The sequence below is a fragment of the Thamnophis sirtalis genome, unplaced genomic scaffold (genome assembly GCF_051295495.1).
Source record: "Thamnophis sirtalis isolate CommonGarterSnake01/CBP01778 unplaced genomic scaffold, rThaSir2_p1.2 scaffold_13, whole genome shotgun sequence".
NCBI classification, from domain to species: Eukaryota; Metazoa; Chordata; class Lepidosauria; order Squamata; family Natricidae; genus Thamnophis; species Thamnophis sirtalis.
This window is the reverse complement of record NW_028261393.1, coordinates 17,968,829-17,996,075: the sequence shown is the minus strand read 5'-3', so window position 1 is coordinate 17,996,075 and position 27,247 is coordinate 17,968,829. Positions and strand designations below refer to the sequence as shown.

At 43.0% G+C, this 27,247-nt stretch overlaps 1 protein-coding gene and 1 non-coding gene across 2 annotated transcripts in view; both read right to left on the bottom strand.

Moving 5' to 3' along the window:
• The window catches only part of SLC9A1 (solute carrier family 9 member A1), an 88,693-nt gene that overhangs the window by 21,548 nt on the left and 39,898 nt on the right, over positions 1-27,247 (bottom strand). Inside the window, exon 2 of the mRNA XM_087728111.1 lies at positions 7,262-7,722. Coding sequence (XP_087584237.1) covers positions 7,262-7,722 — 461 coding nt within the window. The remainder of the gene's footprint in view (positions 1-7,261; positions 7,723-27,247) is intronic.
• LOC148043090 (U6 spliceosomal RNA) lies at positions 15,710-15,816 on the bottom strand. Its single transcript, XR_015698428.1, has one exon. It is a non-coding gene; the product is annotated as a U6 spliceosomal RNA (small nuclear RNA).

The following is a 27,247-nucleotide window of genomic DNA, read 5'->3' as shown; positions in this document are numbered from 1 at the left end:
GACGCCAACACGGAGCTATATTCAGCAGATATATTCACAGTGTGCCCAGAGAGAGAAACATCTGCCTCTACCTACGATCGACCTCATTGTGAGGCGAGAGCTCCACCTCTATCTAGGCCACCGCACCACTCCAATGTAAATCAAGATCCAGTAATAATTTCAGAGGGTGGTTAGTAAAATCGGTCTCAAATCTCGGTTTAAACTTAAAGAGCCAAACTTCGTGTAGAAGAGAAGCTGATGAAGATTTGGCATTCATTTCTGGTTTAAACAAATGATGGTTTATTAACTGTCAGTCCTGATATCTTCCCTGGTAGTCTTCTATTGAAGCACAAGCTAAGTTCAGCCTTGTTAAGTTTTTTTTAATGTAAATGGCACCATGTTGCTGGGCAATTGTTTTCAAGGGCTTCCATACATATCAGTTGCTCTAAATGGGTGCTTATTTTCTCTTTTTCCACTCTGCTTTTGATATAAAACAAAACTGGCTAAGAATAGAACCCTGCACTAACATTTAAATACTGTACACTTATTTTTAGCCTCCTGTTTGTACATAGACATCAAAATGTATTTCCAAACATATTCAGCCACAGAGAGCATTTTTTTTTTTTTGCTACTAACATTCATGTTAATGTTATTTTATTTAGAAAGACTGGGGCGGAGTATAATCAAACATTTGCTCCACAGTGAATTCTTTCTTTGAAATTTCAGGCAAAATAGCTCTCCTTATTTCTCCTTCCCAGTACCTCTCCTGTTATCCCTCCTCTTTCATTTTCAACGCCTTTCCAGTTTTCAAAGTTTTCTCTACAATGGATTACAAGTTATAGCAATATCACTTACATAGCACTTTATAGTGCTTTCACAGTCCTCTCTAAGAGGTTTATAAAGGTAAATGTAAAGGTTCCCCTCACACATATATGCTAGTCATTCCTAGCTCTAGGGGGAGATACTCATCTCCGTTTCAAAGCCGAAGAGCCAGCGCTGTCCGAAGACGTCTCCGTGGTCATGTGGTCGGCATGGCTAAATGCCAAAGGCGCACGGAACGCTGTTACCTTCCCACCAAAGATGGTTCCTATTCTTCTAATGACATTTTTACATGCTTTCGAACTGCTAGGTTGGCAGAAGCTGGGACAAGTGACACATGCTCTGGAGTGTAAGATACACCTTAGGTTTTGGGGAGGAAAATAAGAAAAAAATTCTACCTCTGCTTATCAGCATCCATGATATTTAGCTAACATGTGGTAACAAGGTCAACCAATGACTAGGCATAGCAACTAAGTTAGACAATGAGGGCTATTTGGACTCTGAAATTTGCTGTGTGAGCAAGAAGAAGCTGGGCCGAGAACTGAAAGTGAAACTGCTTGTGTTTTGCTTGTATTTACTGCTACCTTGGAAAATCTGCTTTTGGTAATGTATTGTATATTATTATTATTATTACTATGAATTCTGCTGAATCAGTTACTGTGATTTCTGAATGTGATTGCTGCTGTAAACTCTGACCATTCAGGTCAGCTTCAACACTTCTTGCAGCCTGATTCAGCACAGCTGATTGACGGTGGATTGACTGCCAGAATACTCCCTATCAGCTGTTTCAGGCTGCAGGGATTGCCACAGACCACTGCCTTCTCCGTGCCTGGTGTTTTTGACCTCTGGTGGCGGTGGGTGGGGCTACATTCGGTGTATAAGATGCACCCAAATTTTCAGCCTCTTTTTTGGGGGGAGGAAAGGTGCGTCTTCTATTCCAAAAAATATAGTAGTTCCAACTGAACAGGAGAAAACTGGACAAAGGAAGAAGAGATGTATATCATTTTGGCATCTCACTGAATTTACAGAGACCTTCTTGAGCCATGTAGCAATCGTGACTTTGCACAAATTAGTCACTCCTTCGTGCCCTTTCGTTGTCCCAGCTATAAATAAAATAACATGGTTAAAGCCAGTTTTTCCACTCTATCCTCTCTGCTCTTTCAAATGCCTCCTGATGAGGAAGGAGAAAGGGACCTTCCTTACGTTAGGGAATTGAAAGCACAGTAGATCTCTTACATTAACCATAGCAGATTCCCCATAAAATGCAACTTAGAATATAAATGGTGTGCAAGAAAATTCCTTTCCAGATTTTTTCTTTTTCTATGCATGTTATTATAGCTAACATTGCTACAAGTTATGATCATCTGCATGAGACACAGAGTTGGGAGAAGACAAAGTCTACTTCAAGGGTTGCTGTGTAAGATATATGTGGTACACTAGACAGGAAATATGACCGGATGAACTAATTCTACTGTCAGGTTTCCAAGTAACAGTCCCAACAAAATCAAAACTCTGAGGCCTGGAGTTTCCTCAAAGTTAAATGTATTAGGAACTAGCTGGATACCTGGGCTCCACTACGATCGGGTTTGATAAATCGACACTTACCGCTTGAAAATTAATGAGTAGTTATAATCGGCCTCTCCTCTCCCCTTCTCTCCCTCAGGCTTGCCCCACAGAGGCCTCTTCTATCTTATCCCCTTCTCTCCCTTAGTCTAACTCAGTGTTTCTCAACTTTGGCCACTTGAAGATGTCTGGACTTCAACACCCAGAATTCCCCAGCCAGCGAATGCTGGCTGGGGAATTCTGGGAGTTGAAGTCCGGACATCTTCAAGTGACCAAGGTTGAGAAACACTGGTCTAACTCCTTAGCATCAGAGCGTGGTAATAATAACTTAAGAAATACTAATGATCTGATGGTCATTTCAAAAAATTTGTTTTTTAGCGAGCACCTAGAAGCCAAGAGAAACATACGTGCCAAATTTCAAGCTTGTAGGCTTTATGGTTTTGGAGATTTGGTGATGATGCATGAGTGGTATTTCGCTTTACGCCATACTCGCACAGCTGGTGGACCCGAGGTTTTCCCCACCCAATCAAAACCCATAGTTCATGCCCCCCAAGTTACACATCCATCTCATGGCCCTCCTCCAGCTGTCTCAGGTCCACGCCTTCCAAACTCCTGGTGGGGATGTCCTTGGCTCCCATGGGAAAGAATGTTATTTTGGCTGCATTTCTCCCCCAGCTATCTCTACCTACCCTTCACATTCTCACAGCTGCAATCCACCTTGTTGAAGGTTTTCCAAGATGGTTTCAGGGCTGACATCTACTTTACTGTAAAGTTACATTAGCAGAATGTTGCAAGTCTCAAAGTACTTATCTTCCCTCCTGGTTCCCTTTATAGCCTCCAAACCAAGAAGGATTTTTTTCTGAGCCTCTTCCTCACATGTTGTGAATTAAACTGCCTTTCATCTGTTTCCTTGGTGGCCCTGTCTCAAAGCCGTTTCCACATGGCATTACACCCTGCCTGCAAACCATCTGTCAGTCCTGCCCCAACTTAGTCCTTTAAGGAAGAACAACCCTCGACTCCATTTGTTGTGGACATTTTTTCTTTACTAAAGGCCAAGTTGATTACAATATAGCAAAGTCAGAACTGAAGTTCGCGCGCCAAACTTTCCGGGTTAACTTTTTCCTCTTTGTCCCTTCCCATTGTTGATCCCTCATTGTCCAATCCCTTTCAAATAAAATGTTTTGGGAATGGTCTCTTCAACTGTAGAGTAGGCGGTGCGGAGGTGCATGCCTTTCCCAGCAGTCTGACCTTGAAGTTGGGTCTCTAGTCTGGAAGGTACAATGAGTCACTAGCCTTCCTCACCCCCATCCAGCTCCCTCCCCCCCCTCCATAGTTCATGACAGACTGGCAGCTTAGAGAATGCAAAGCGCAGGCATGAGTTGGCAGTTCTGATGCCATCTTTGCAGAATAATGTTTGAGCACAACTAACCCTTTTGTACCCAGGATGAATGACAAAATGTCACTTCCTATGAAGGAGATGACCAGGAGTTGACTCTTTCTTCAGTACAAATGCTGGGGTAGTATTTCCTGCCAAAGAGGAAACAACCTCATTTAGAGCTCAGGACTGTAATGTTCTCTAAGAGTGTTCTTGAGAAACAGAAAAAGTAATAGACTAGGCCCATGATGACGAACCTATGGCATGCATGCAGCAGGTAGCATGTGGAACCCTCTCTGTGGGCATGTGAGCCATTGCCCAGTTCAGCTCCACCACGCATGAATTTACACCTCCCGCCGGCCAGCTGATTTTTGTGTCTCTGCCGCGCAAGTCCCCGCCGCACCCCATTTTAAGATTCAGGAGGCTTCAGGGAGGCTTGCAAGGCCCAAAATGGGCTGTAGGGGGGTGGGGCGATTGCATTGTGGGTGTGGGCACGCACACATGTGCTCTAACAATAGACCTGACCCTGTATCTAAAATAACAGAGAACAGGAGGGACCTCAGAAGAGCTACACAACAGCTATAGAGAACAAACAATTGTCTTTCCATCTCTTAATAATTTGTTAACCAGCTCACTAACAACAAACCTCCACCGATCAACTCAAGTGTTTCCCAACCAATTTATTTTCAGGTCATTCCAACAGGGCCCTTGCTTTATACAAATCATCTCATAATTGATCGTCACTGCTAAGTTGTCCACATCTTGCCACGCTACTGATTTGCCAATTTCCCTTGTCCGGGAGGCTGGTCTTCTATATCCTCCCATCCATAACTCAGAATTACTTCAAGCAAAGCTGACATTTTCCAATCTGTTCTAAATTGCTCACAGAGCTGTGAAATGTAACATAAACCTGCCATTTTTTTTTTCATTGTAAGCTAGGGTAAACCCATCAGATGAGATCTACACCCAGCCACCCGCCCTCCTGACCTTCCATAACCTGAAGGCCTGGTTCTACCAGTTGGCCTGTATGGAAAGGGGCACCACTCTGGAGGGGGCTACTGGATTAAGAGAAGACCCCCACCTCTCCCCTTGTACTTTGTACTCCCTTCCCCCCATCTTTCAACTGTAAATTATTGTTATTGCGGTTAATTATTGTTTTCTCATTTAAAGGTTTATCTGGTTTTAATGTTCTGTTTCTAGATGAGATAGGAGGCACACACATTTTTTAAAAAGTGAAATAAATTAATCAAATGAAATAAAATAATGGCAAATGCTGGTCACGTGACCCTGGGATTCTGTAATCCTGGTAAATATAGGCCAATTGCCAAGCCCCTGAATGTTGATCCTGTGGCAATGAGGGTACTGCTATGGTTTTAAGTGTGATCACCTGTTGTATCAACATTAAGAAAACTAAGATCATGGCTCCCAGCCCTCTCAATTCCCAGCAAATAGATGGGGAAGAAATGGAGGCAGTGACAAATTTTATTTTCCTGGGCTCCAAGATCATGGCAGATGAGAACTGCAGTCAAGAAATTAAAAGACACTTGCTCCTGGAGAGGAAACCGATGGCAAATCTAGACAGCATACTAAAAATACCTTGCCAAAAAAGTGCATATAGTCAAGGCTATTGTTTTCCCAGTTGCAATTTATGGCTGTGAAAATTGGACCATAAGGAAGGCTGAGCACCAAAGAATGGAGACCTTTGAACTATAGTACTGGAGAAGACTCCTGCAAGTCCCTTGGACTGCAAGGCAATCAAACCGGTCAGTCCTAGAGGAGATCAACCCTGACTGCTCTTTAGAAGGCCAGATCCTGAAGAGGAAAACTCAAATACTTTGGCCACCTAATGAAAGACTCCCTGGAGAAGAGCCTCATACTGGGAACAATGGAGGGCAAAAGAAGAAGGGGACGACAGAGGAGGGGGTGGCTGGAGGAAGTCACTGAAGCAGTAGGCGTGAGCTTAAATGGACTCCAGAGGATGGTAGAGGACAGGAAGGCCTGGAGGAACGTTGTCCATGAGGTTGCGATGGGTCTGACACAACTTCGCAACTAACAACAACAACCTGTTGCAAGTCACTTTTTTCCAGTGTCATAAGTTTGAATGGTCACTAAATGAATGATCTTAATTTGAGGACTACCTTGTTTTAAATAAATATTAGTCTACCTGAAATATAATGCAGTAAATTTAAAAACAAATGCATGAGTGTGTTTCATGAAGTTAAACGATTTTGTCCAAACTTTGCCTTTGGTTTCTGACATTTAGCAGGCTTCACCTTTAGAAAGCCTTCATCTTTTTCCAATTGCTAATATCTTTTGATGTCCTGGAAGGCTTTTTTTTAGTGGCCCATTAGCTATTTTAGTTTCATTTGTTCCAAATTATGTTTGGGGCTTTATCGTTTTCTATTGGATTTTGGATAAATATTGCTAGGCACTTGGGGAATCTCTGATTAAGAGGCTGGAATGAATACTTTAATTTTTTAAAAGGGTAGTAATGTTTCAACCAATGTATTATGAAGTCCATTAGCCATGACTACAGTGAATGAATTACCATATTCAGGCCAATCTGTTGGTCCAACTACTTCAGTACTATCAACAGTGGCTAGCAGCAAGTCTTTAGAGAAGATCTTTTTTACCCACTTATCTAAAGCTCCTGAAATTAAATATACAAATTTATGGAATGCAAGACAAGTACTATGACAAGGCCCACAGCCAAATCCAAAGTTTCTCAACCTTAGCAACTAGAACTTATGGTCTCCTGGTTTCTACTTTAGTGCCTATAACAAACTGTCTCAAATATGGTATCGTTCATATTAAATTGGTAAAGATTTTCTTGTTGTGGCCCGCAGTGGAGCTGGCAGAAAATTCAGACAGTGAGGAGATTGGGAAGGAACATGGGCCAGTCCTGGAATCTGGGGAAGGCTCTGATGAGGGCTCTGGGTCGGAGGCAGAGAGTTATCAGCTGCCTTCGGAGTCAGACGCCAGTGAGACAAATGAACAGCTGGAGCCTATTCCCAATGTGCTCATGCACAGAGTTGCCAGATGAAGGTAAGAGCTAAGGAACAAGGATCAACTTGGGAGTAAGGCCACAGGTGGATGGTGAATGGCTCCTCCCATAGGGAATAAAAGAGGAGCAAAAGGGGAGTGGAGTTTGCAGGAGACAATTAGTTCATTCCTACATTCTTGCCAAGTATTGCAGCATCTGAAAGATATCGGCCTGGCCACTCTCCAAGCCTGATAAAGGTCGGTAATTGTGAACTACCTTGAAAGACTGTGGGCTGGGACTCTGGAGAGGAATTCACTATGAATTAAATAAAAAGGGTTTATCGGGACGAGGACTCGGCTTCGTGCTGCTGGGGAAGCTTAGGTCAGAACAGTGTGTTTCTTTGGGAGAATGAACATTGTGTTGAATCATGCACATTGTAGGTGTCTCCTCCTCCTTTGCTGCCTTCAACAGTGCCCCAAATCCACAAAGTCTTCCTTTATTCCAGGACAGAGCCAGCTCTGCCAAAGCTGCGCTCTACTTACCACAGTAACGGCGTCATTCAGCAACGACTCACCAAACACCAAGATGTGCAAAAGTTCGTTGATGTGAATCTCTTCAAATACAGCCAGCACAGCCACAGGGTCCACCGCGGAGATGATGCTGCCAAAGAGCAGGTTGTGCAAGAGGCCAATGTTTGACAAAAGAGGATCAGCTACCTGGCACACGGCGTACATCAGAGCCCCTACGAAGAAAGCGTTCCATAATGTCCCAATCACCGCGAAAATCAAGATGGTGCCCATGTTCTCAGTGAACTGGCGCAAGGGCAAGAAGTAACCAGCGTCCAGGATGATGGGTGGGAGAAGGAAGAGGAAGAAGACCTTGGAATTTAGGACTGGAGGGGTTTCCCCCACGGCTTTAATGAGTCCGCCGACCAGCAGTCCTACGACAATGAGCAAGCAGCTCTCGGGAACTATGCTGGAAAGGGTTGGAATCACGTGGAATCCTGTAAGTAGAGACAAAAAAGCAATATGGTCAAGATTTTAGTAGCTTTCAGTAACGCTGCATCCTCTTCACGGTCCACTTCTTCAGCTTTGCCAAGAAATTAAACTTACATCATCTGTGCCCTGATGATGTTACCTGGTTTGGTAATGAAATGTCCGCAAAGAAACAACCAAGTTCAGAGAGCACCAAAGACGCCTTATTACACCACCTCCTAGAATCTGGATGTGAAAGACTGAAGGATCCTCAAATAAGATTTGGTTCTTAAAAAAACAACAACACAGTGTCACATTTTGGCTCCAGGACAACCTGATTTCTGCAGCAGAATAGGCTAGATTATGTGATCAGCCTAGATCCCTGATGGGGAACCTATGACATGCATGCTACAGGTGGCACCCAGAGCCCTCTCTGCCGGCACATGTGCCATCGCCCCAGCTCAGTTCCATCAGGCAAGTGTACATGCTTCCCACTGGCCAGCTGATTTTGGGGTCTCTGCCACACATGCGTGGGGGGCAGGGCGCATGCACGGGGGTGGCAGGGAGTGCAGGGGGTGTGCCCCTGCCCACAGCCTGTTTTTGGTCCCAGGAGGCTGCAGGGAGGCCTGCTAGGCCCAAAACAGGATGCGGGGGGGGGGTTACACGTGCATGCGGGGGAGAGCGCGGGAGGGTCACACATGCATAAGGTGCATGGTGCACATAGCATTATGGGAGCAGGCACGCATGTGTGCGCGTTGTCGCTATGCGATGACAAAAAAGGTTATCCATCACTGTCCTAGATTATGCAAAATGGGAACATTAGCGTGAAAATGTTCTTATGTCATTAGCTGCAATGTTACATGTAGTTATCCTGGAGTAAATTCCAGATAACTCAGCTGGGCTTATTTGGTTTGTAAACTTGCACAGCTAAAACAATTTCTCTGTAATGAATCTGCATCTTTCTTACCCCCTCTCCTCTCTCCAATTTAATTCCCATCTGGTATCACAGTAGACTTGAAAGAGAGGAGGAACCTGGCAGAGTTTAATTATTGACTGCTCTTCTTTATTTAATGTCATATGTGTATCATCATTTCCTTATTTCCAACAATCAGTCTGGGCTCGGCATGGTGAGGTAGCCCCAAATTACATCAACAGACAGTGATCAGCAGTCTGGGGAAAACCTGAGCCTGCAAAGGTGAACCAAACATTTTTTTTGGGGGGGGGGGAGGGTGTGCTCTTAAACATGAGAGCAATTTCCAGAAAAAAGCAAGGCTGAGCACATTTAGACATAACATAATGCTGGCCAAATCTTGGAGGTGAGATAAAATGAAGTTTTGTTGGCTGTTCCTTCTGAATACAGAGATAATCATTCCCAGCCCTTCCCTCAACCCCAGTTATCAATTTTTAATATTTATATAAATACAATTTGGCATTTTGTTTAGGGACCAAAATGAGGGTAAGCACAGCGTGTTGTATCTTCAATTCTCTGGCAAAGGGACTCTTTTCATAAGAAGCAGCCATTTTTTAATAAACATCTCAGTGGCTTCAATCTTCCCTGCTGAACTTCTGGGCACAAGAGACCATCTGCTTTAAGTGGGACCTGTTGAGCTGTTGAGTATAGATCATCACACTGTAATTGTTTAGTATGTGCAGCCAGAAGTGGTATTCAAACGGTTCGGACAGGTTCTGGTGAACTGGTAGTGGAAATTTTGAGTAGTTTGGAGAACTGGCAAATACCACCTCTGGTTGACCTGGCCCTCCCACTCTCGCCATTCCCTGTCGTATATTCCCTTGTTTTTTTTTTTACCTCAGCTGATTTGCGCAGCAGAGTGGATTGCCGCTCCTCAGCTGCGCTAAACAACAGCTCAGCTAACCAGCGCTGAAACAGAGGGCGGTCTTTGAGTGCTGCACATCCGTGCAATGCATGCATTAGGAGTGCCTGCACGCAAAGCACATGTGCATGCGTGAAGCACTCTCTCATAGAACCGGTAGGAAAAGATTTGGAATCCCACTGCTGTGTCCAACCAGCTATGCAAATAGCCACACTAACAGCACCATAACAAAACTGTCATCGTGCAAAATGCTTCCCTGGATGTCAGGCAAACTTCAAGTTGATGGTGACCTGTGTAATCATTTGATTGCATAAGAGGAACAAGAGATGCCTTCTCAAAAACAGGCGTGGTCCTACCGCTTCTGCAGTTTGTTTACTATCCTGTCAAGCTGGCAATTTAAATTATTTGCATTTTTAAATTTTTAAAAATAAACAAGATGTCAACTCCTAATGTTGCCATTGTAAGAGAACTGAGGGGAGTGCATTCCACGCATACTTTTCAGGTAAGGTTGGATCTCAGATTACTGCAGCAGGCTTGGGAGGGAGGCACCTCATTGGGGAATGTGATTTATGACACAGACTGAGAGGAGGGAAGGAACAGGGGTAAAGTTCAGCTTATAACTCAAACAAAGCTTAGATCTGACTGTGAAAAGGCCTTGTCTATGGTGCTCCTAATAAATAACTAGTTTTGTATTGAAACTTGGCTCAATACTCATGAATCAATTAGGGCATTTTTGGGAAACCTGATACAAGAATTATTTCAATTTCTGGAATGATCGCTATTGCTTATTAGGGTAATGTAACAGAATCTTGAAACTCTACCAAACATAACACAGAACATAGAATAAGTTAGAAGGGACTTTATGAAGTGATCAAATCCTGAACAGGAGGGGTTCCTCACACCCATCAGAACATTTCAGTAATGGGATCCCAAAGGTGCTTTTTCAGAAGGCAACTGGACTTTCTTGGTTTTTCTTTGAAGACGTTTTGCTTCTCATCCAAGAAGCCTCTTCAGCTGTGACTGGATGGTGGGGAATGGAAGGATTTAGCAATAGCAATAGCAATAGCAGTTAGACGTATATACCGCTTCATAGGGCTTTCAGCCCTCTCTAAGCGGTTTACAGAGTCAGCATATTGTCCCCACAGTTTGGGTCCTCATTTCACCCACCTCGGAAGGATGAAAGGCTGAGTCAACCTTGAGCCGGTGAGATTAGAACCGCTGAACTGCAGATAACAGTCAGCTGAAGTGGCCCGCAGTACTGCACCCTAACCACTGCGCCACCTCGGCTCATTTATTTATACTCCTTGTAGACAGCTGGTCATTTGCATCCTTTTGGAGGGTCATTGAGGCCACTTGGAGATTTATCTGCATCCTCAGGGTCACCTGAGTGGTGCAAATGGTTCCTGTGGTCTGCAGTCCTTCTGAAAATCTCCCACACCATTCGAAGGGTATTCATCTTTCAATCGCATTCAAAGAAAAAACAAGAAAGTCCAGTTTCTTCCTGAAAAAGCACCTTTCGGACAACCATGGCCTGGAGGACTGAGAAATTCCCAGGGTGGATAAAAATCGATACTTTTTAAAAAATAAAAATAAAAAATAGGATTTTTATTTTTATCAAATTTATTTTAATAAAATGCTTTTGGAGTAGAAATCCATCTGTATAAGATACATTAATAATTTAGTTTATTCAGCATGAAATGAATATGTTAGTTACAGTATGTAGCATGAGCCTGTATATTCTGCAATATTTACATTTTTGGTATAAACTCATTCAATGAATGCAAGCACTGCAAGCTGAGATAACATGCACCGCATTGATGCATTCACACAATTTCACAGTAACGATGAGATAAATTATAAAACAATGTTCAGGAATATTCCTTTATCCCATTGTTTTGCCAATCTATGTACACTACAAACTGTGTATGATTGTTTGAAGAGAAATGCATTGGTACCACCAGGCTCTAAGGAGGAGCCTTAGAGGAGGAAGGGCAAGCAGTAAAAATGAAAGCGAAACCTTCTGTGCAGCTTATAAATATAATATTAAAGAGCACCTGTCATTTCAGATCCATCATGGCAGCCCCTTTTGGTGGATAACCACTCACCTGCTAGCTACCATGTCCCTTACCTTGTTGTGTCACTGCTGCTTCACCAGCCATCCCATTAAAGTGAATGCGACCAGAGGTTGGTTCCTACCAGTTTGGACCAGTTCGGCCGAACTGGTAGTAACTTAGCGGACTGTGTTGCTGGAACCGGCAGCGACCCAGGCCTGCCACGTCCCCAAACCAGTTCTTCTATGGCTGTGCCATCTTGTTTTCTGGTTCTGCCCATGTACAGAATAATTTGCATTGCAATTTCTTTTCACTTTTTAAGGTTTTGCGCATGCGCAGACCTTTTTATCTGCAAATGCGCACACGTGCAGAGCACGCGTGCAGATTCCTGGGCACACCGAACCAACAGTAATGCCGGCAGCAACTCATCCCTGAATGGGACTGTTGGGGAGTCAACAGTGGATCAGAGGAGGACAGAGATGACAGTTGCTCTTTAAAAATTATGATTTAAATCAAAGTTGATTTAAATCAAGCCTTTTTGCTAGTGATTTAAATCATAGTTTAAATCATGGTTTAAATAGACTTGATTTAAATCAAATCCACCCTGGAATCTCCATAGACTTTCAACAATGGGATCAATACCAAAAGAAATGGTGCATAGCTCCACCTTCAGTTAGGATATTTTAAAAGAAACCGGATAACCATTGATTGGGTATGTTCCAGCTTTGTAATTCTTGCATAAGTGCTGACACTGAAAACTCAAGGAGCATCTTTCTCCCATTGTATTATTTAAAGCAGTCTATTTATTATCTCAAGCTGGTCTAAACAGCCAGTTTCGCAGGGGTTTCGGAGATTATTTTTAGAGCAGGTATTCATCGTTTTCATACTGGTATCATGTTAACTGGCAACACCCAAAAGTAAGCAAGAAAACCAGACTAAACATGAAAATATATATATGCTCATGGTTGTGTCATAAGGCAAAGGTAAAGGTTCCCCTCGCACATATTTACTAGTCATTCCCGACTCGGGTGGGGGGGTGCTCAACTCTGTTTCAAAGCCAAAGAGCCAGCTCTGTCCGAAGACCTCTCTGGTCATGTGACTGGCATGAGTAAACCAGTGGTGGGATTCAACATTTTTACTACCAGTTCTGTGGGCATGGCTTGGTGGGTGTGGCATGGCTTGGTAGGCGTGGCAGGGGAAGGATACTGTAAAATCCCCATTCCCTCCCCACTCTAGGGGAAGGTTACTGCAAAATCCCCCTTTCCTCCCAATGAGCTGGGACTCAGGAGGCAGAGAATAGATAGGGACAGGGACAGTCACAGGCGGTATTTACCAGTTCTCCAAAATGTTTACTACCGGTTTTCCAGAACTGGTCAGAACCTGCTGAATACCATCTTTGGAGTAAACGCCAAAGGCACACGGAACGCTGTTACCTTCCCACCAAAGTGGTTCCTATATTTCTACTTGCATTTTTACATGCTTTCAAACTGATATGTTGGCAGAAGTTGGGAGCTCACTACGTTACGCGGCGCTAGGGATTTGAACCACTGAACTGCCGATCTTTCTGATCAACAAGCTCAGTGTCTTAGCCACTGAGCCACCGCATCCCTTAGTTGTGTCATAGGCACAGCTTATAGAATTCAGCCTTTCTCCAATATTTCTAGCAACAACACCAGTTGGGACAATGCAACTCTTGCACACTGCAGAAAAAAATCACCAGTCTGGGAGTGACAAACGTCTAGCCGAATTCGGAACGCTCTGGATGCAGCAGCTTTAAGCTTGACTTCTTCACAATGATACTCCACTCCCCCCCCCCATCTTATTCTCCTTCTCCTCCTCCCCATAGCCTCATATAGAGCAGACAAGAAACCGGTGGGGTCATCTAAGGACAAAATGATGAGTCAGCAGCCTGCTGCAGCTGTGAGAGGGAAAATGCATATCCTGCACCACAACAATATTAAAGCGGCAATCGCTGAAATGGATAGAGATACCTGTTTCTGCTTTCCATTTTTACCCGCTTGTAGAGCAGTGTTTTCTCAACCTTGGCAATTTTAATTTTAACAAGGGGACTTCAACTCCCAAAATTCCCCAGCTAGCCAATCAAGGTAGAGAAATAACTGATCGAACAAGAATAGAATAGAATAGAATAGAATAGAATAGAATAGAATAGAATAGAATAGAAGAGTTGGAAGGGACCTTGGAGGTCTTCTAGTCCAACCCCCTGCTTAGGCAGGAAACTCTATACGATTTCAGACAAATGGTTGTCCAATGTCTTCTTAAAAACTTCCACTGTTGGAGAATTCACAACTTCTGGAGCATACTAGTATTTTCTATACCAGTGACGGTGAACCTTTTAGGCATAAAGTGCCCAAATTGGAAGCCATGCTCCAGAGCACCGAAAACCTGATGACCAGCTCGTCAGTGCACATGCACACCTCGGAAACCCGATGACCAGCTGGCTGGCGTACACATGCACCTCAGAAACCCAACCATCAGGTGGCCGGTGCACATGGGAAACCTGACAACCAGCTGGCTAAGCTCAGCCAGCTGGTTGTCAGGTTTCCGATGTGCACCGGCCACCTGATGGTTGGGTTTCTGAGGTGCATATGTACACCAGCCAGCTGACGTACCAGAGGGGGCTCTGCATGCCATCTCTGGCACGCATGCCATAGGTTGGCCCTCACAGTTCTATACTAAAGAAAATTGGGTACCATTGGGTCAATTCACGTTTTTTTCTCTCCGACCTGGGGTGTGAGACCGTCTGGAGAGGAATCTCATGATTCATGTGTTGGAATGCTTTCATGTGCATTCCTGCGTTGAATAGGAGGCTGGACTTTATGGCCTAAATCAGTGTTTTTTCAACTTTGTCAGCTTTAAGATATGTCGACTTCAACTCCCAGCAAGGCTGAATGGGGGAATTTTGGGAGTTGAAGTTTCTGTATCTTAAAGTTGCAAGGGTTGAGAAAACACTGATGTAGAGAAAATTGCACAATGAACTTGGTTACTAAGTTGCATGAAAAAAATCTGGAGATCAAGCAGGTCAAGGTGTCTATTCCCTTTCAAATGTCTACCAATTTTAATATGAACCTTGCTAGTAAAGGTAAAAGTAAAGGTTTCCCCTGTCCAGTTATGTCCAACTCTAGGAGTGGCGCTGAAGATGCCTCCATGGTTATGTGGTCAGCATGATTATATACCGAGGCATACGGAACACTGTTCCCTTCCCACCGAGGTGGTACCTATTTGTCTACTTGCATTTGCATGCTTTCGAACTGCTAGGTAGGGAAGACTTGGGACACGTTAACGGGAGCTCATCTAATTATGCGGTGCTCAGGTCTCAAATCCGGTCTGTCAGCTTTCCAGCTGACAAGTTCAACATCTTTAACCACTGAGCCATCATGCCCCCTTGGTAGCCGTGCTAGCACTTACTATTTTTTGCCAAACTAAGCCAAATGGTTGATATAAAGATCTTCTCAATGCTCATCATTTGCCTGCCCATTTGCATACTCTTCGTGCTGCCAAAAACTGCGAAGAAATCACTTCCCAATCACAAAAGGCAGAGAATCAAGTGTGAATTAGATTCACACCTAGCAATTATGTCTCTCACTCTGTCCCCGTGGACTGCCAAACTTCCATTAGGAGGGCATGCCTAATGAACATAACATTCAAATTTATTTATTTTATTTTAATTTTTTTTGGACAGTTCTAAAAATACATCCAAAGGGAGAATGCTTTCATTGCATCTTTGATCTTGATGAAATTCAGCGCACGCCTTCAATTTGCATCTTCTATCATTTGATAACTGGAGCGCCTGGATAGCAGGAGGCAACTTGGAACATTCTCCAAAATGTACTGTATGGTCAACACACAGCCAGACAATAAGGAGTCAAAAACACAAATTATCAATAGCAATAGCAATAGACTTATATACCGCTTCATAGGGCTTTCAGCCCTCTCTAAACGGTTTACACAGAGTCAGCATATTGCCCCCAACAATCTGGGTCCTCATTTTACCCACCTCGGAAGGATGGAAGGCTGAGTCAACCCTGAGCCGGTGAGATTTGAACCGCTGAACTGCTGATCTAGCAGTAGCCTGCAGTGCTGCATTTAACCACTGCACCACCTCGGCTCTTGATAAAAATATGGAATGCTTCACGAATTTGCGTGTCATCCTTGCGCAGGGGCCATGCTAATCTTCTCTGTATCGTTCCAATTTTAGTATATGTGCTGCCGAAGCAAGCACATCAAGCCAGGCAATTGGACTACAAGATGTGTAACTAAAAATCAGGCTTATAAAGTCAGGGAGCATCTTTCAGATAGAGGTGAACAGGTAGGAAAATTCTTAACCTCTAAGAACAAAGAGACTTTTTTGATCGTCTTTTGATAACCAGATATAAGAGCCATGCTCAGGACACAAGCCACTTGGCATGTGATAGAATAGAATAGAATAGAATAGAAAAAGGATAGGATTAGGATTAGGATTAGGATTAGGAATAGGAATAGAGTAGAATAGAATAGGACTAGGACAAGGATTAGAATAGAATAGAATAGAATAGGGAATGGGAATGGGAATGGGAATGGGAATGGGAATGGGAGTAGAGTAGAGTAGAGTAGAGTAGAGTAGAGTAGAGTAGAGTAGAGTAGAGTAGAGTAGAGTAGAGTAGAATAATTGGAAGGGACCTTGGAGGTCTTCTAGTCCAACCCCCTGCTTAGGCAGGAAACTCTATACCACTTCAGACAAATGGGTATCCAACATCTTCTTAAGAACTTCCAGTGTTGGAGCATTTACAACCTCTACAGGCAAGTTGTTCCACTGATTAAGTGTTCTCACTGTCAGGAACTAACTGTTCTCCTCCCTCAGCACCCTGAATTTTTAAAATATTGATTTGTGCCGATTTTTAATTGCTCTATTGCATTTTAGATGGTGGCCTATTCGTTCTCAGTCTTGCTTCATTGGCACGTGATCCTATTATTATATAAGGCAAGTAGCAACAAAACTGAGTGGAGGCCTTCAAACTGTGACCCAAACACAAATGCACATATGCACGTCCTTCTCTGAAAAAAACCAAACACCATGAAATTCACACGCGATTCCTCCTTCCGAAGGAGGATCCAACTTCTGGAACCTTCCAGATGTTTTCGGCTACAGCTCTCATGAATTCCAGCCAGCACAGGCAAAGGGTCAGAGGAAAACATCTAGAGGTTGGGAAGGGCAACATACGAGGTATGTTTCAGAAGGGACCCATTCAAAAGGGCTTTCAGGCTGTAAAAGCAGAATAATAAACACTCCCAAGCAGAATAATAAACACTCCCAAAAGCAGCAGGAACTTATATGCATCTTTTTTCCCATCTGGGGAGGCAAAGATTTAATTCTGAAGGCAAGACTCTGGTGCGCTTCCCACGTCATTGGCTTCTTACTGTAACCAAGGGAACCATCTTCTGCAGCATTCAGAGGCTCTCGCTCTGCTCTTTAAAAACTTTTCCGTGGTGCTACACAGCACTTTAAAAAGCGAATAATATGAAAACAGCTGGCAAGCAGGTCAGGGAGGATCTGCCCTACTGTATAGGGCAGTGATGGCGAACTTTTTTGGCACCATGCCCAAAATGCGATGGGCGTGCATGTGTGCATGTGCATTCACTGGAGCGCTGAAAATCCAAAGACTGGCTGGCCGGCGCACGCATGCGAGTTTTTTGACTGTTTTTAGGGTGTTTGGGGGGACTTTTTTCAGGCTGTTTTTAGGCCATATTTTGGTACTCCAGCACTCGCAATGACCAGCTGGCCATTCTGGCACCTGCAAGGAAAAATGGCCCAGAAACATCCCAGAAAACACCACAAAAATGGCCTGAGAATGGCCCCCCAAAACAGCCTGGTTTTTAGGCCGGTTTTTTGGCCCGTTTTCAGGCTGTTTTCCAGCACTCCAGAAGCCGTGAAGAGCAGCTGGCCGGCGGGCTGGAAACCAGAAGAGCAGCTGGCTACAGCACATGTGCCCACAGGTGATTTTAATAAATGTTCCATAGGGGAACATTTATTAAAATTTAAACTCAAAGATGACCAGCTTTCATTTAATTTATTTTCCTTCCTTCCACTGGGCCCACAGAAAATATATGAAAAGTAGTTCAAATATATTTAAAAGATGTATCTAGCAAGCGGAGAGACTCCATGATCGACTTAGAGGGTTATAGCTACACCCTCTAGCACTCCATTGCTTGCTCACTTTCAGTCTGAACTATTGTAATAAACAGAAAGCACCAACTATTGCAATCCAAGTAATGACATAAATGCTATAAGAGCTCCCATCTTATTACTTCCACTTTGCTTTTTATGACTTATGTATCTGCATTGCTAGCAAGTCAAAAATCTCTCTCTCTCTCTCTCTCTCTCTCTCTCTCTCTCTCTCTCTCTCTCTCTCTCTCTCTCTCTCTCTCTCTCTCTCTCTCTCTCTCTCTCCCTCTCCTTCCCCCCCCTCTCTCTCTCACACACACACACGCACACACAGTTGCTTCCTCCCTCCCTCTTTTCTTTTCCAACTTTTTAAGCTAAATCCCGAGTTGCTTTTCTTAACTTCAATTCCTGAGAACTTTTTTTTAATGTTTCACTAAAAAAAAGAAAGAACTAAATTTCATCCTGATTTCCAGGTTCATCTTTTGATGCCAAATTTTATTACTCTCTTCCTTCCTCTCCTTTGCTTATCATTACATTTTAAGCCCCTGGGTAGCTGTTTTACTTTAGCCTTACTGGGAAAGCAACTAGCTGCAGGCTGTATAAAATGATAGGCCAATAAAGACTAACTGCAAAAAGTTAACTTCATGTCTAATAAAGAAGTGTAAGTGCGGATTAAACACAGTGATAGGAGACCTTACTGATGGCTTGGACCTAAGGCACGGCAGTCTCTTTTCTCCATGTAAAACATCTACTAGTATTGTTTCCTCAGCCTGAAGTTTAACCACTGAAGGCAGCTTTTGGGCAGGGGGCAGTATGGAACCCAGGGACAGTCCAGGGAGGGAGCATTTGGCCAAATGTGATTTGACATCCTGGCGAAAAGAAAATAGCAGAGGAGGGGAAATGATTAAGAATAACAATTGAATATCTCCACATCATTCTAAAACATATAAAGGACGGTTGCAGGAACTGGGTATGTCTAGTTTAATGAAAAGAAGGACTAGGGGAGACATAATAGCAGTCTTCCAATATCTCAGGGGCTGCCACAAAGAAGAGGGAGTCAAGCTATTCTCCAAAGCATCTGAGAGCAGGACAGGAAGCAATGGGTTGTTCAAACTAATAAGGAGAGAACCAACCTAGAACTAAGGAGAAATTTCCTGACAGTTAGAACAATTAATCAGTGGAACAAGTTGCCTCCAGAGGTTGTGAATGCTCCAATACTGGAAGTTTTTAAGAAGATGTTGTCTTCTTAAAAATTTGTCTGAGGTGGTGTAGGGTTTCCTGCCTAAGCAGGGGGTTGGACTAACAGACCTCCAAGGTCCCATCCAACTCTTTTATTGTATTCTATTTTAAAAAAATATTGGGCTTGTAGACAAGGCTGATACAACCTAATTTCTTCTCCCTCTTTTCTCCTTCTTCCCTCTTCATTTTACAGCTTTCTCTTCCTTGTGACTTAATTAATAATTTGGTAGAGTTTCCATTGCAGATCAGATTTGACAAAGCAACCCGTCATGGTGGCAGCTGTAGCATTTGGGCTGTGCTCACTAGTATAAAGCAGGAATTCTGAGCATCCCAGGCTGGTATTTTGAATTTCACGTCTTATTAGCACTGAATAGTATTTATAGGCCTAAACACAAGAAATGAGTCATGAAGTAATTATGGTTTTTCAAGCAGAAGAATAAGCAGCTGGTACCCACCACATAATTCTTCCGAGGCTATCAAAGAGTCTTTGGACCCTTAAAAATTGAAAATGAATAAATTGAGAAAACCAACACAGAGAAATTACATTACGTGGTAATTAAAAGTATTAGAATCATTTGGAACATTGAAAATATGAAGTTAAAGAAACTATGGTGTAGTTTGCAAATAACTAATTTGCTACATTGGAGAACTTAAACTTGTCTCAAAGGGCACAATCTTGCTTTAAAATCCTAGTTCGTTAAAGCAAACAGAAACTTTGACACCCCATTTCCCCAAACAACATCAGTTTCCTTGTTGCCTTTGTCAGATGCAGAGAGGCTGCCTATCCACACACATCTTTCACCAATTGATGTTTGGATCTTTGCACATCTTGATTCCACCCCCAATTTTTATTATTTTTTATTCTCTTACATACCATTTTAAGTATACATTCACATAATTGTTATTCTTCTTTGCATTTGTCATTCTTATACTATTTGTTATGCCATTTAATAGATTATAATATACATTTTGGGTTGCTTTATTTACCATTCCTTCCGCCTGCTGTAACACCACCTTATTTTCCCTTTCTTTTCGCCCTCCCTCCCTTCTCTACATTCTTTCTTCCTCCTCTCCTTCCCCTTCCTTCTTCCCTTACCTCTCCCCTACTCCTATTCTTCCTCTTCCCCTTCCTACCTTCTCTCCTTCTCTCCCTTCCACCCTCCTCTCCTTACCTATTCCTTCCTTCCCTCCTCTTCCTCTCGTTCTCTTCTCCTTTCTCCCTTTCTTTTTCTGATGTTATAGGTGTCTCTTTTAAATCTCAATTTATATTTCCTTGGGATGGTATTTCCGCAAACCCAAATATAATTTAGCATCATTTCTTATTCCCTTACCTTGCTAATCTATCCTATGTTTCCCCTACCCTCTATATATCACTCTTGAATATATACTTGTATATTTAATATTTTCTTTTCTGTTTTCCACCTCTGCACAGCTTGATTTGAACTTCAAAATGCTGGATTCATTTCGATGCCATTCCAAATCAAGGATCCACCATCCATCCACTCATTCATCCATTCATCAATACAAGGGCCGTCCGACCTATCTACCTGCCTCCCTCCCTCCCTCTCCCTCCCTCTCTCCCTCTCCCTCTCTCCCTCTCTCTCACCATAAGGCCGGAAGGGACCTTGGAGGTCGTCTAGTCCAACCTCCTACTCAAGTCAGGAGCTTTACACCATCCCAGTCAAATGTCAATTTTTGGAAAACCTCCAGTGATTCAGCATCCACAACTCAAGGAAATAGCCTATTCATTGTTCTCACTATCAGAAAAATTCTTCCTTATTTCCAGCTTGGATCTTCCTCAGATGAGTTTCTTGCCCTGCTTTCAGGTGCTATAGAAAATAAACATACTTAGTTCCCTTACCTGTTCACCATATGATAGGTCTGTCTGTCTAGCTAGCTAGCTATATCATATGTCTTCTATCATTTATCTGTCTCTATCATCTCTCTCTCTCCCTCTCTCCCTCCCACTCCTTCCCTCCTCCCCTCACATCTATATTTAAAGACCTCATAGAACCACTGGAAAGTATACAAATAGACATAAAAACATAAGAACTATATACAAATAATACAATTAAAACAGTTATGTTAGCTATATCCAGCTATATATACAAACCAGAAAGTAAGCAGCTAAATTTTAACCTAACAGAGCATGGGACTTCCATCTTTGATAGCTATGGGTATTGTGTCTATACCAGGTTGGCTCAGAGATAAATCCTAGTGGCCCAGACATTTAATCTCTTGTACAAAACTTGGCTTGAGTTGGCAAAACACTGTCAGATGCGGTTTGGTTAGATTAGAATATTTATTGCACACAAGAATGGAGCCTAAAATTTAACAATTAATTGCTTGCAGCAGTGTTAAAAAGTCAGAATCTTGGCAGAGCAGAAGAAAAATACTAGAAGTCTAAAACTTGAGAGGCTAATCTTTACATTTCTGGACAGTCACTGCTGAAATAGCCTGGAACTGCTGGTTGTCACCTTACCCATCTTAACTATTATTCCCAGGTTGATTGAGAAACAATATTTTAGAACAGAACAGAACAGAACAGAACAGAATAGAATAGAATAGAATAGAATTCTTTATTGATCAAGTGTGATTGGAAACACAAGGAATTTGTCTTTGGTGCATATGCTCTCTGTGTACATAAAGAAGAATAGAATAGAATATATTCATCAAGAATAATAAGATACAACACTTAGGAATAGTCATAGGTTACTAATAAGCAATCAAATCATACTAGGAAACAAATAAAACAATATAAATTGTAAAGATGCAAGCAACATGATTGTAGTCATAAGTGGGAAGAGATAGGTGCTAGGAAAGATGAGAAGAAGAAGAATAACACAGTCTTAGTAAATAATTTGACAGTGTTGTGGGAATTAGTTGAACAAGGGAGAAGAAGGTGTGGACAAATATTAATTGAAGAGTTTTGGGCTAGCATATATATATCATTCCTCATTTCTTAGTAAGAACTGCAATCAGTAATGCTTGAAAAAGCAAAATTGCACTGCCATATATAGGTGTTAAAAAGATCAATAATCAAATCTGATCAGACTGAATCTATCTAATACAATGCTTCTTCCCAACTAAGATACCTGTGAAAAGCTCCCAAGTAACACATAAACATGACACAGCTTAATTGTTTGGATTCCCCATAACTAATGCCATAATATGCATGACTTCCCTATTGGTTAGGATAGATGAGAACATATGTGTCAGGTGCAAAAGACCAGGTCCCTAGTGAAGGCGCAATTAAACTGACTTATTACTAAAGGCCTATGCAGAGGAATCTTTTCAACTAATGGTCAGCCCCTGGTTAGAGTTACATAAGGATCAACGCACTCAAGGGGGAATTGTGTTTAATTAATTTGTGACTACATAGGAATTCTAGGTTTATCCCTCCTTTCACTCCACCTCTAGGTTCTGCCATTCCTTCTCCTACAATATGACTATCATTACCACTCATCTTCAAGAATTTGTCTAACCTTCCTTTAAAGTCATACAGGCTTCTCCCAGTGGTGGGATTCAAAATTTTTTACTACTGGCTCAGTGGGCGTGGCTTTGAGGGCGTGGCTTTGTGGATATGGTGTGGTTTTGTGGCCATGCCTTTGTGGGCCTGGCAAGGGAAGGATATTGCAAAATCCTCATTCCCTCCCCACTCCTGGGGGAAGGAAATTGCAAAATCTCCATCCCCTTCCCACTCTGGGGCCAGCCAGAGGTGGCATTTGCCGGTTCTCTGAACTACTCAAAATTTCCACTACCAGTTCTCCAGAACCTGTCAGAACTGGTTGAATACCACCTCTGCTTCTCACCATCCATCCCATGTTCATTGTTTCTCAATCTTGATCACATCCAGATCCATGGACTTCAACTCCCAGAATGCCCTATCCAGCAAGCCCCTGCTGAGAACTTTGGGAGTTGAACTCCACATATCTGGAAATCATGAAGATTGAAATACATATGGAAAATCACATTCTTTCTGTATCCCTATTTAATTGGATGTAATATTATAAGGAAAGTGAACAAAATCCCAAACTCTGGTTTTTCAGGCCCTGTATAATGTTTTATATTATCTCATATGCCCCTTCATTGGGTTGCCTGTCCTATAAATTAAAAAGTTCTCAAACTGTTAGTTTTCTCTCTTTGAAGAAATGCTTTGCGCCTAGCCTTTAAATCACCGGGGCTGCCTTTAGAGCGAGAAATGAGTCCCATTGAAATCTAAGTGAAGAAGCCTAGGTAGCAACAAACTCAACCACTCTCTAGGAATGAATAACAGTAAAATCCAGAAGTGGCAATTATGCCCATAGACCCAGCAAAACACAATAGGCTTGATTTTTAATTATGCAAAATTATAGGGAAAAACTCCTCTGGGTAAGCACAATGGAATCTATACTTTTCTGGTGGGTAATTAAAAGCCAGGGAAGTTAATCTGCTTCAGCAGGAAGCCCTTCAATTTCATTGGGACCTTCACTTGCTTTCCTTCCAGATAGGAATAAATAGTTATATCTACAGATACCAGCTGTGGTGTAGGAGAATTGCCTTGTTTGATAAGAGTGCAGGGGTGGTTAGAACACCAGCATGTGGGAAGTAGTGCCTTGCTGTAGTCTAGCAGTTGATCGGACCTTGTTTGCCTTGTCTGGACACACACATTCTAAAACAGGGGTTGGCAACCTTAAATACTCAAAAAGCCACAAAGGTCCTAAGCGGAAGCCCCCCATTCAATTCTGGAGCCGACCGGAAGTCCAGTTTCCCCACCATAGAGTCTCCTCCTAGCTTAGCATCCTTTTTTCCTCTACCCAGCCTAACTGAAAGCTCCATCAATTGTGGAACCGACTGGCGACAGGGAGCCGCAGCAGAGGGATGAAAGAGCCACATGCGGCTCCAGAGCCGCAGGTTGCTGACCCCTGCTCTAAAACATAGAAGCTAGGTTGAGCCTGGCTAGGAGCAGAATGGGAGACCATCAACACTGCAAGCTAGATCAAAAAGTAAACAAAAAAAGCCACCTTTGTCCAAGAAATCACCAAGAGTTCAAACCCGAGGGGACTTTGCTTACTCCCAAGGATCAAAGTCCCTTCTGAGACACCATCCCTCCATCAGACCAGTGTTGTCAGAACTGCCACGATTTAAACCTCTAAGTAGAAATGATCCTTGGCTCCATTTGTTGAGAAAGTTATAGTTTTATTAGTGATCAAGTAGATTGTGTTATTGCATAACGAGAACTGAGAACTGCACGTCAAAATCCCTATGTTCTACTTCCCCCCTTAACTGTCTCTCATTGCCAACCCCAGTTAACCAATCAAGTCTTGCAAATATGTTTTCATAATGGTCAGTTCAAGCGCAAGTTGGAATGCAACTTCTTCCAGCGGGATTCTTCTTGAAGCAGCGTCTCGAGGATGTACAGCATCTACTTTCGATTGCCCCTTCCATTTCCCCCATGATCCCCAGTTGATGGCAATCTCTCACTGCATAATAGCAAAGCACAGCAAGCTTAAGCTGGCAGCTGACAATTGTCTAAGGCTGTGGCTCTTCCTCCTGTCTCCCAAGGTTTCTCCCAGCTAGCAGTACAAGCAGAGGTGGTATTCAGCCAGTTCACTCTGGTTCAGGCAAACCAGTAGCAGCAGCTGCAGGAGGCTCCGCCTACCACCCCGACATAATGTGCAAGCACTGCGCATACGCAGAAGGCAGTGCGCATGTGCAGACAAGAGCATGCTCACATTTGCGAACTGGTAGGGAAGGTATGAGACGTGGTGATTCAGTGGCTAAGACCCTGAGCTTATTGATCAGAAAGGTCGCCAGTTCAGCGGTTCGAATCCCTAGCGTCGTGTAATAGAGTGAGCTCCCATTACTTGTCCCAGCTTATGCAACCTAGCAGTTTGAAAACATATAAAAAATGCAAGTAGAAAAATAGGAACCACCTTTGGTGGAAAGGTAGCAGCGTTCCGTGCGCCTTCGGTGTTTAGTCATGCTGGCCACATGACCACAAAGACATCTTTGGACAGTGCTGGCTCTTCGGCTTTGATACGGAGATGAGCAACGCCCCCTGGAGTCGGGAACAACTAGCACATAGGTAAGAGGGGAACCTTTACCTTTAGGGAAGGTAAGTGAATCCCACCTCTGAATACGCAGAGAGACAGCGGCAAAGGAATCCTTTGGTTACCCAGAGAAAATGAACGAGGTTCAAACAACAAAATCATTACATGAAGGAAAGGGGATAGATGGAAAGGGAAGATTAAGAATACTGTGGTTGGATAGAACTGATGAGATTGTCAGAAAGAGAAATGCAAAGAACAAAAAGCATTACACAAAACAATATATGGATGACCAGCCCACTCATCAGAAAGAGGTGAAATAATCCATTAAGTAGGAAGGGAAAGCAATAAAACAAAAAAGTGCCTTTATCAAAGTTTGTTCTGAATCACAGCAGTTGTTGAAATCCTTTGCTAATAGCCTGCTACTTCCTTCAGTAAATATTGCTTATCAATAATGAAAGGGAGGAAGAGATTGTTGTTAGCTACAAAGTCATGTTCAACCCATCGCAACCCCATGGACAACGTTCGTTCCTCCAGGCTTTCCTGTCCTCTATAATCCCCCCGGAGTCCATTTAAGCTCAAGCCTACTGATTCTGTGACTCCAGCCAGCCATCAGCCTGTCATTCCCTTCTTCTTTTACCCTCCATCTTTCCCAGGATCAGACTCTTCCCCAGGGAGTCCTTCCTTCTCATTAGGTGGCCAAAGTATTTGAGTTTCATCTTCAGGATCTGGCCTTCTAAAGAGCAGTCAGGGTTGATCTCCTCTAGGACTGACTGGTTTGATTGCCTTGAGGTCCAAGGGACTCACAGGGGTCTTCAACTTCTACTTTTCATGCCACATTTGTTAGGTGAATCGCTGTAGTTGTTAAATTAGTAACCTGGTCATTAAGTGAATCTGGCTTTCCCATTGACTTTGTTTGCCAGAAGGTCAGAAAAGGTGATCACCTGACCCTGAGACACTGCAATCATCATAAATATGAAACAGTTGTCAAGCATCCGGATGGCCATGGGGGATGCAGCTACAGTCAAAAGTGTGAAAAAATGTTTTTCAGTGCCATTGTAATTTCAAACGGTCACTAAATGAACAGTTATAAGTTGAGGATTGCCTGTGCATTGGTTACCAAGAGGTAGATCATTGACTTGCAAACTCTTGTCAATTAAGAGGAAATTCCCATGGCCTGAAATGTGAATATCTACGCTTAAACTATTGCTTCCAATACCTTGAAAATACATTGCTCCATTTTTAGATTCTCTCCCTTCAAAAGTATCTTGCATTGTCTGCCAAGGAAAACACAAGGATCCATTTGGTTGGACAGCTGAAGAGACGCCTGTTTATGTTTCACAAGCCAAAAATGTCTTATCCTATCAAAGCTGTTCAGGAATTTGGAGGGACAAGAAAAAGGCCTTGACCAAAAAAGTGGTAAAGATTAAGTCCCCTTTTCCTCATAAGGAGAGGAAATTTGGTTCAACTATTTTTTGTATCAGATTAAAGATTAGCAAAACTAGAAGGGATCTTGTGGGTCATCCAGTCCAACCCCCCCACCCAAGCAGGAGACCCTACACCATTTCTGACAAATGGCAGTCCAATCTCTTCTTGAAAGTCTTCAGTGATGTAGCTCCCACAACTTCAAAAGGCAACTTCTGTTCCATGGGTGGATTGTTCTCAACTTCTCACTGTCAGAAAATTTCTCCTTATTTCTAGGTTGAATCTCTCCTTGATCATTCCATCCATTATTCCTTGTCCTTAGAGAATAGTTTGACTCCCTCTTGTTTGTGGCCGTGACCCGACAAATGCGCGATGTCATCAATGCGCCGACAACAGCGCGCCGACAACAGCGCACCGACAGCAGCGCACCGACAGAAGCGTGATTTAAGTTAAGGTAAGGTTTAGGGTTAGGGTTAGGGTTAGGGTTAGGGTTAGGGTTACAGCGCGCTTCTGTCAGCGCGCTTCAGCGCTCATTCATCGGCATGCTTTAGAACTCGCGGTTTTGTCACCGCGGTTTAGTCAGGTGCGCTTTTGTCGTTCGCGCATTTGTGGGTGAACCGTTTGTGGCAGCCCCTGAGATATTGGAACATTGCTATCATGTCTCCCCTAGTCCTTCTTTTCATTAAACAAGATGTACCCAGTTCCTGCAACCGTTCTTCATATGTTTTAGCCTCCAGTCCCCTAATCATCTTCGTTCCTATTCTCTGCACTCTTTCTAGAGTCTCAACATCTTTTTTATAGTGTAGTTACCAAAACTG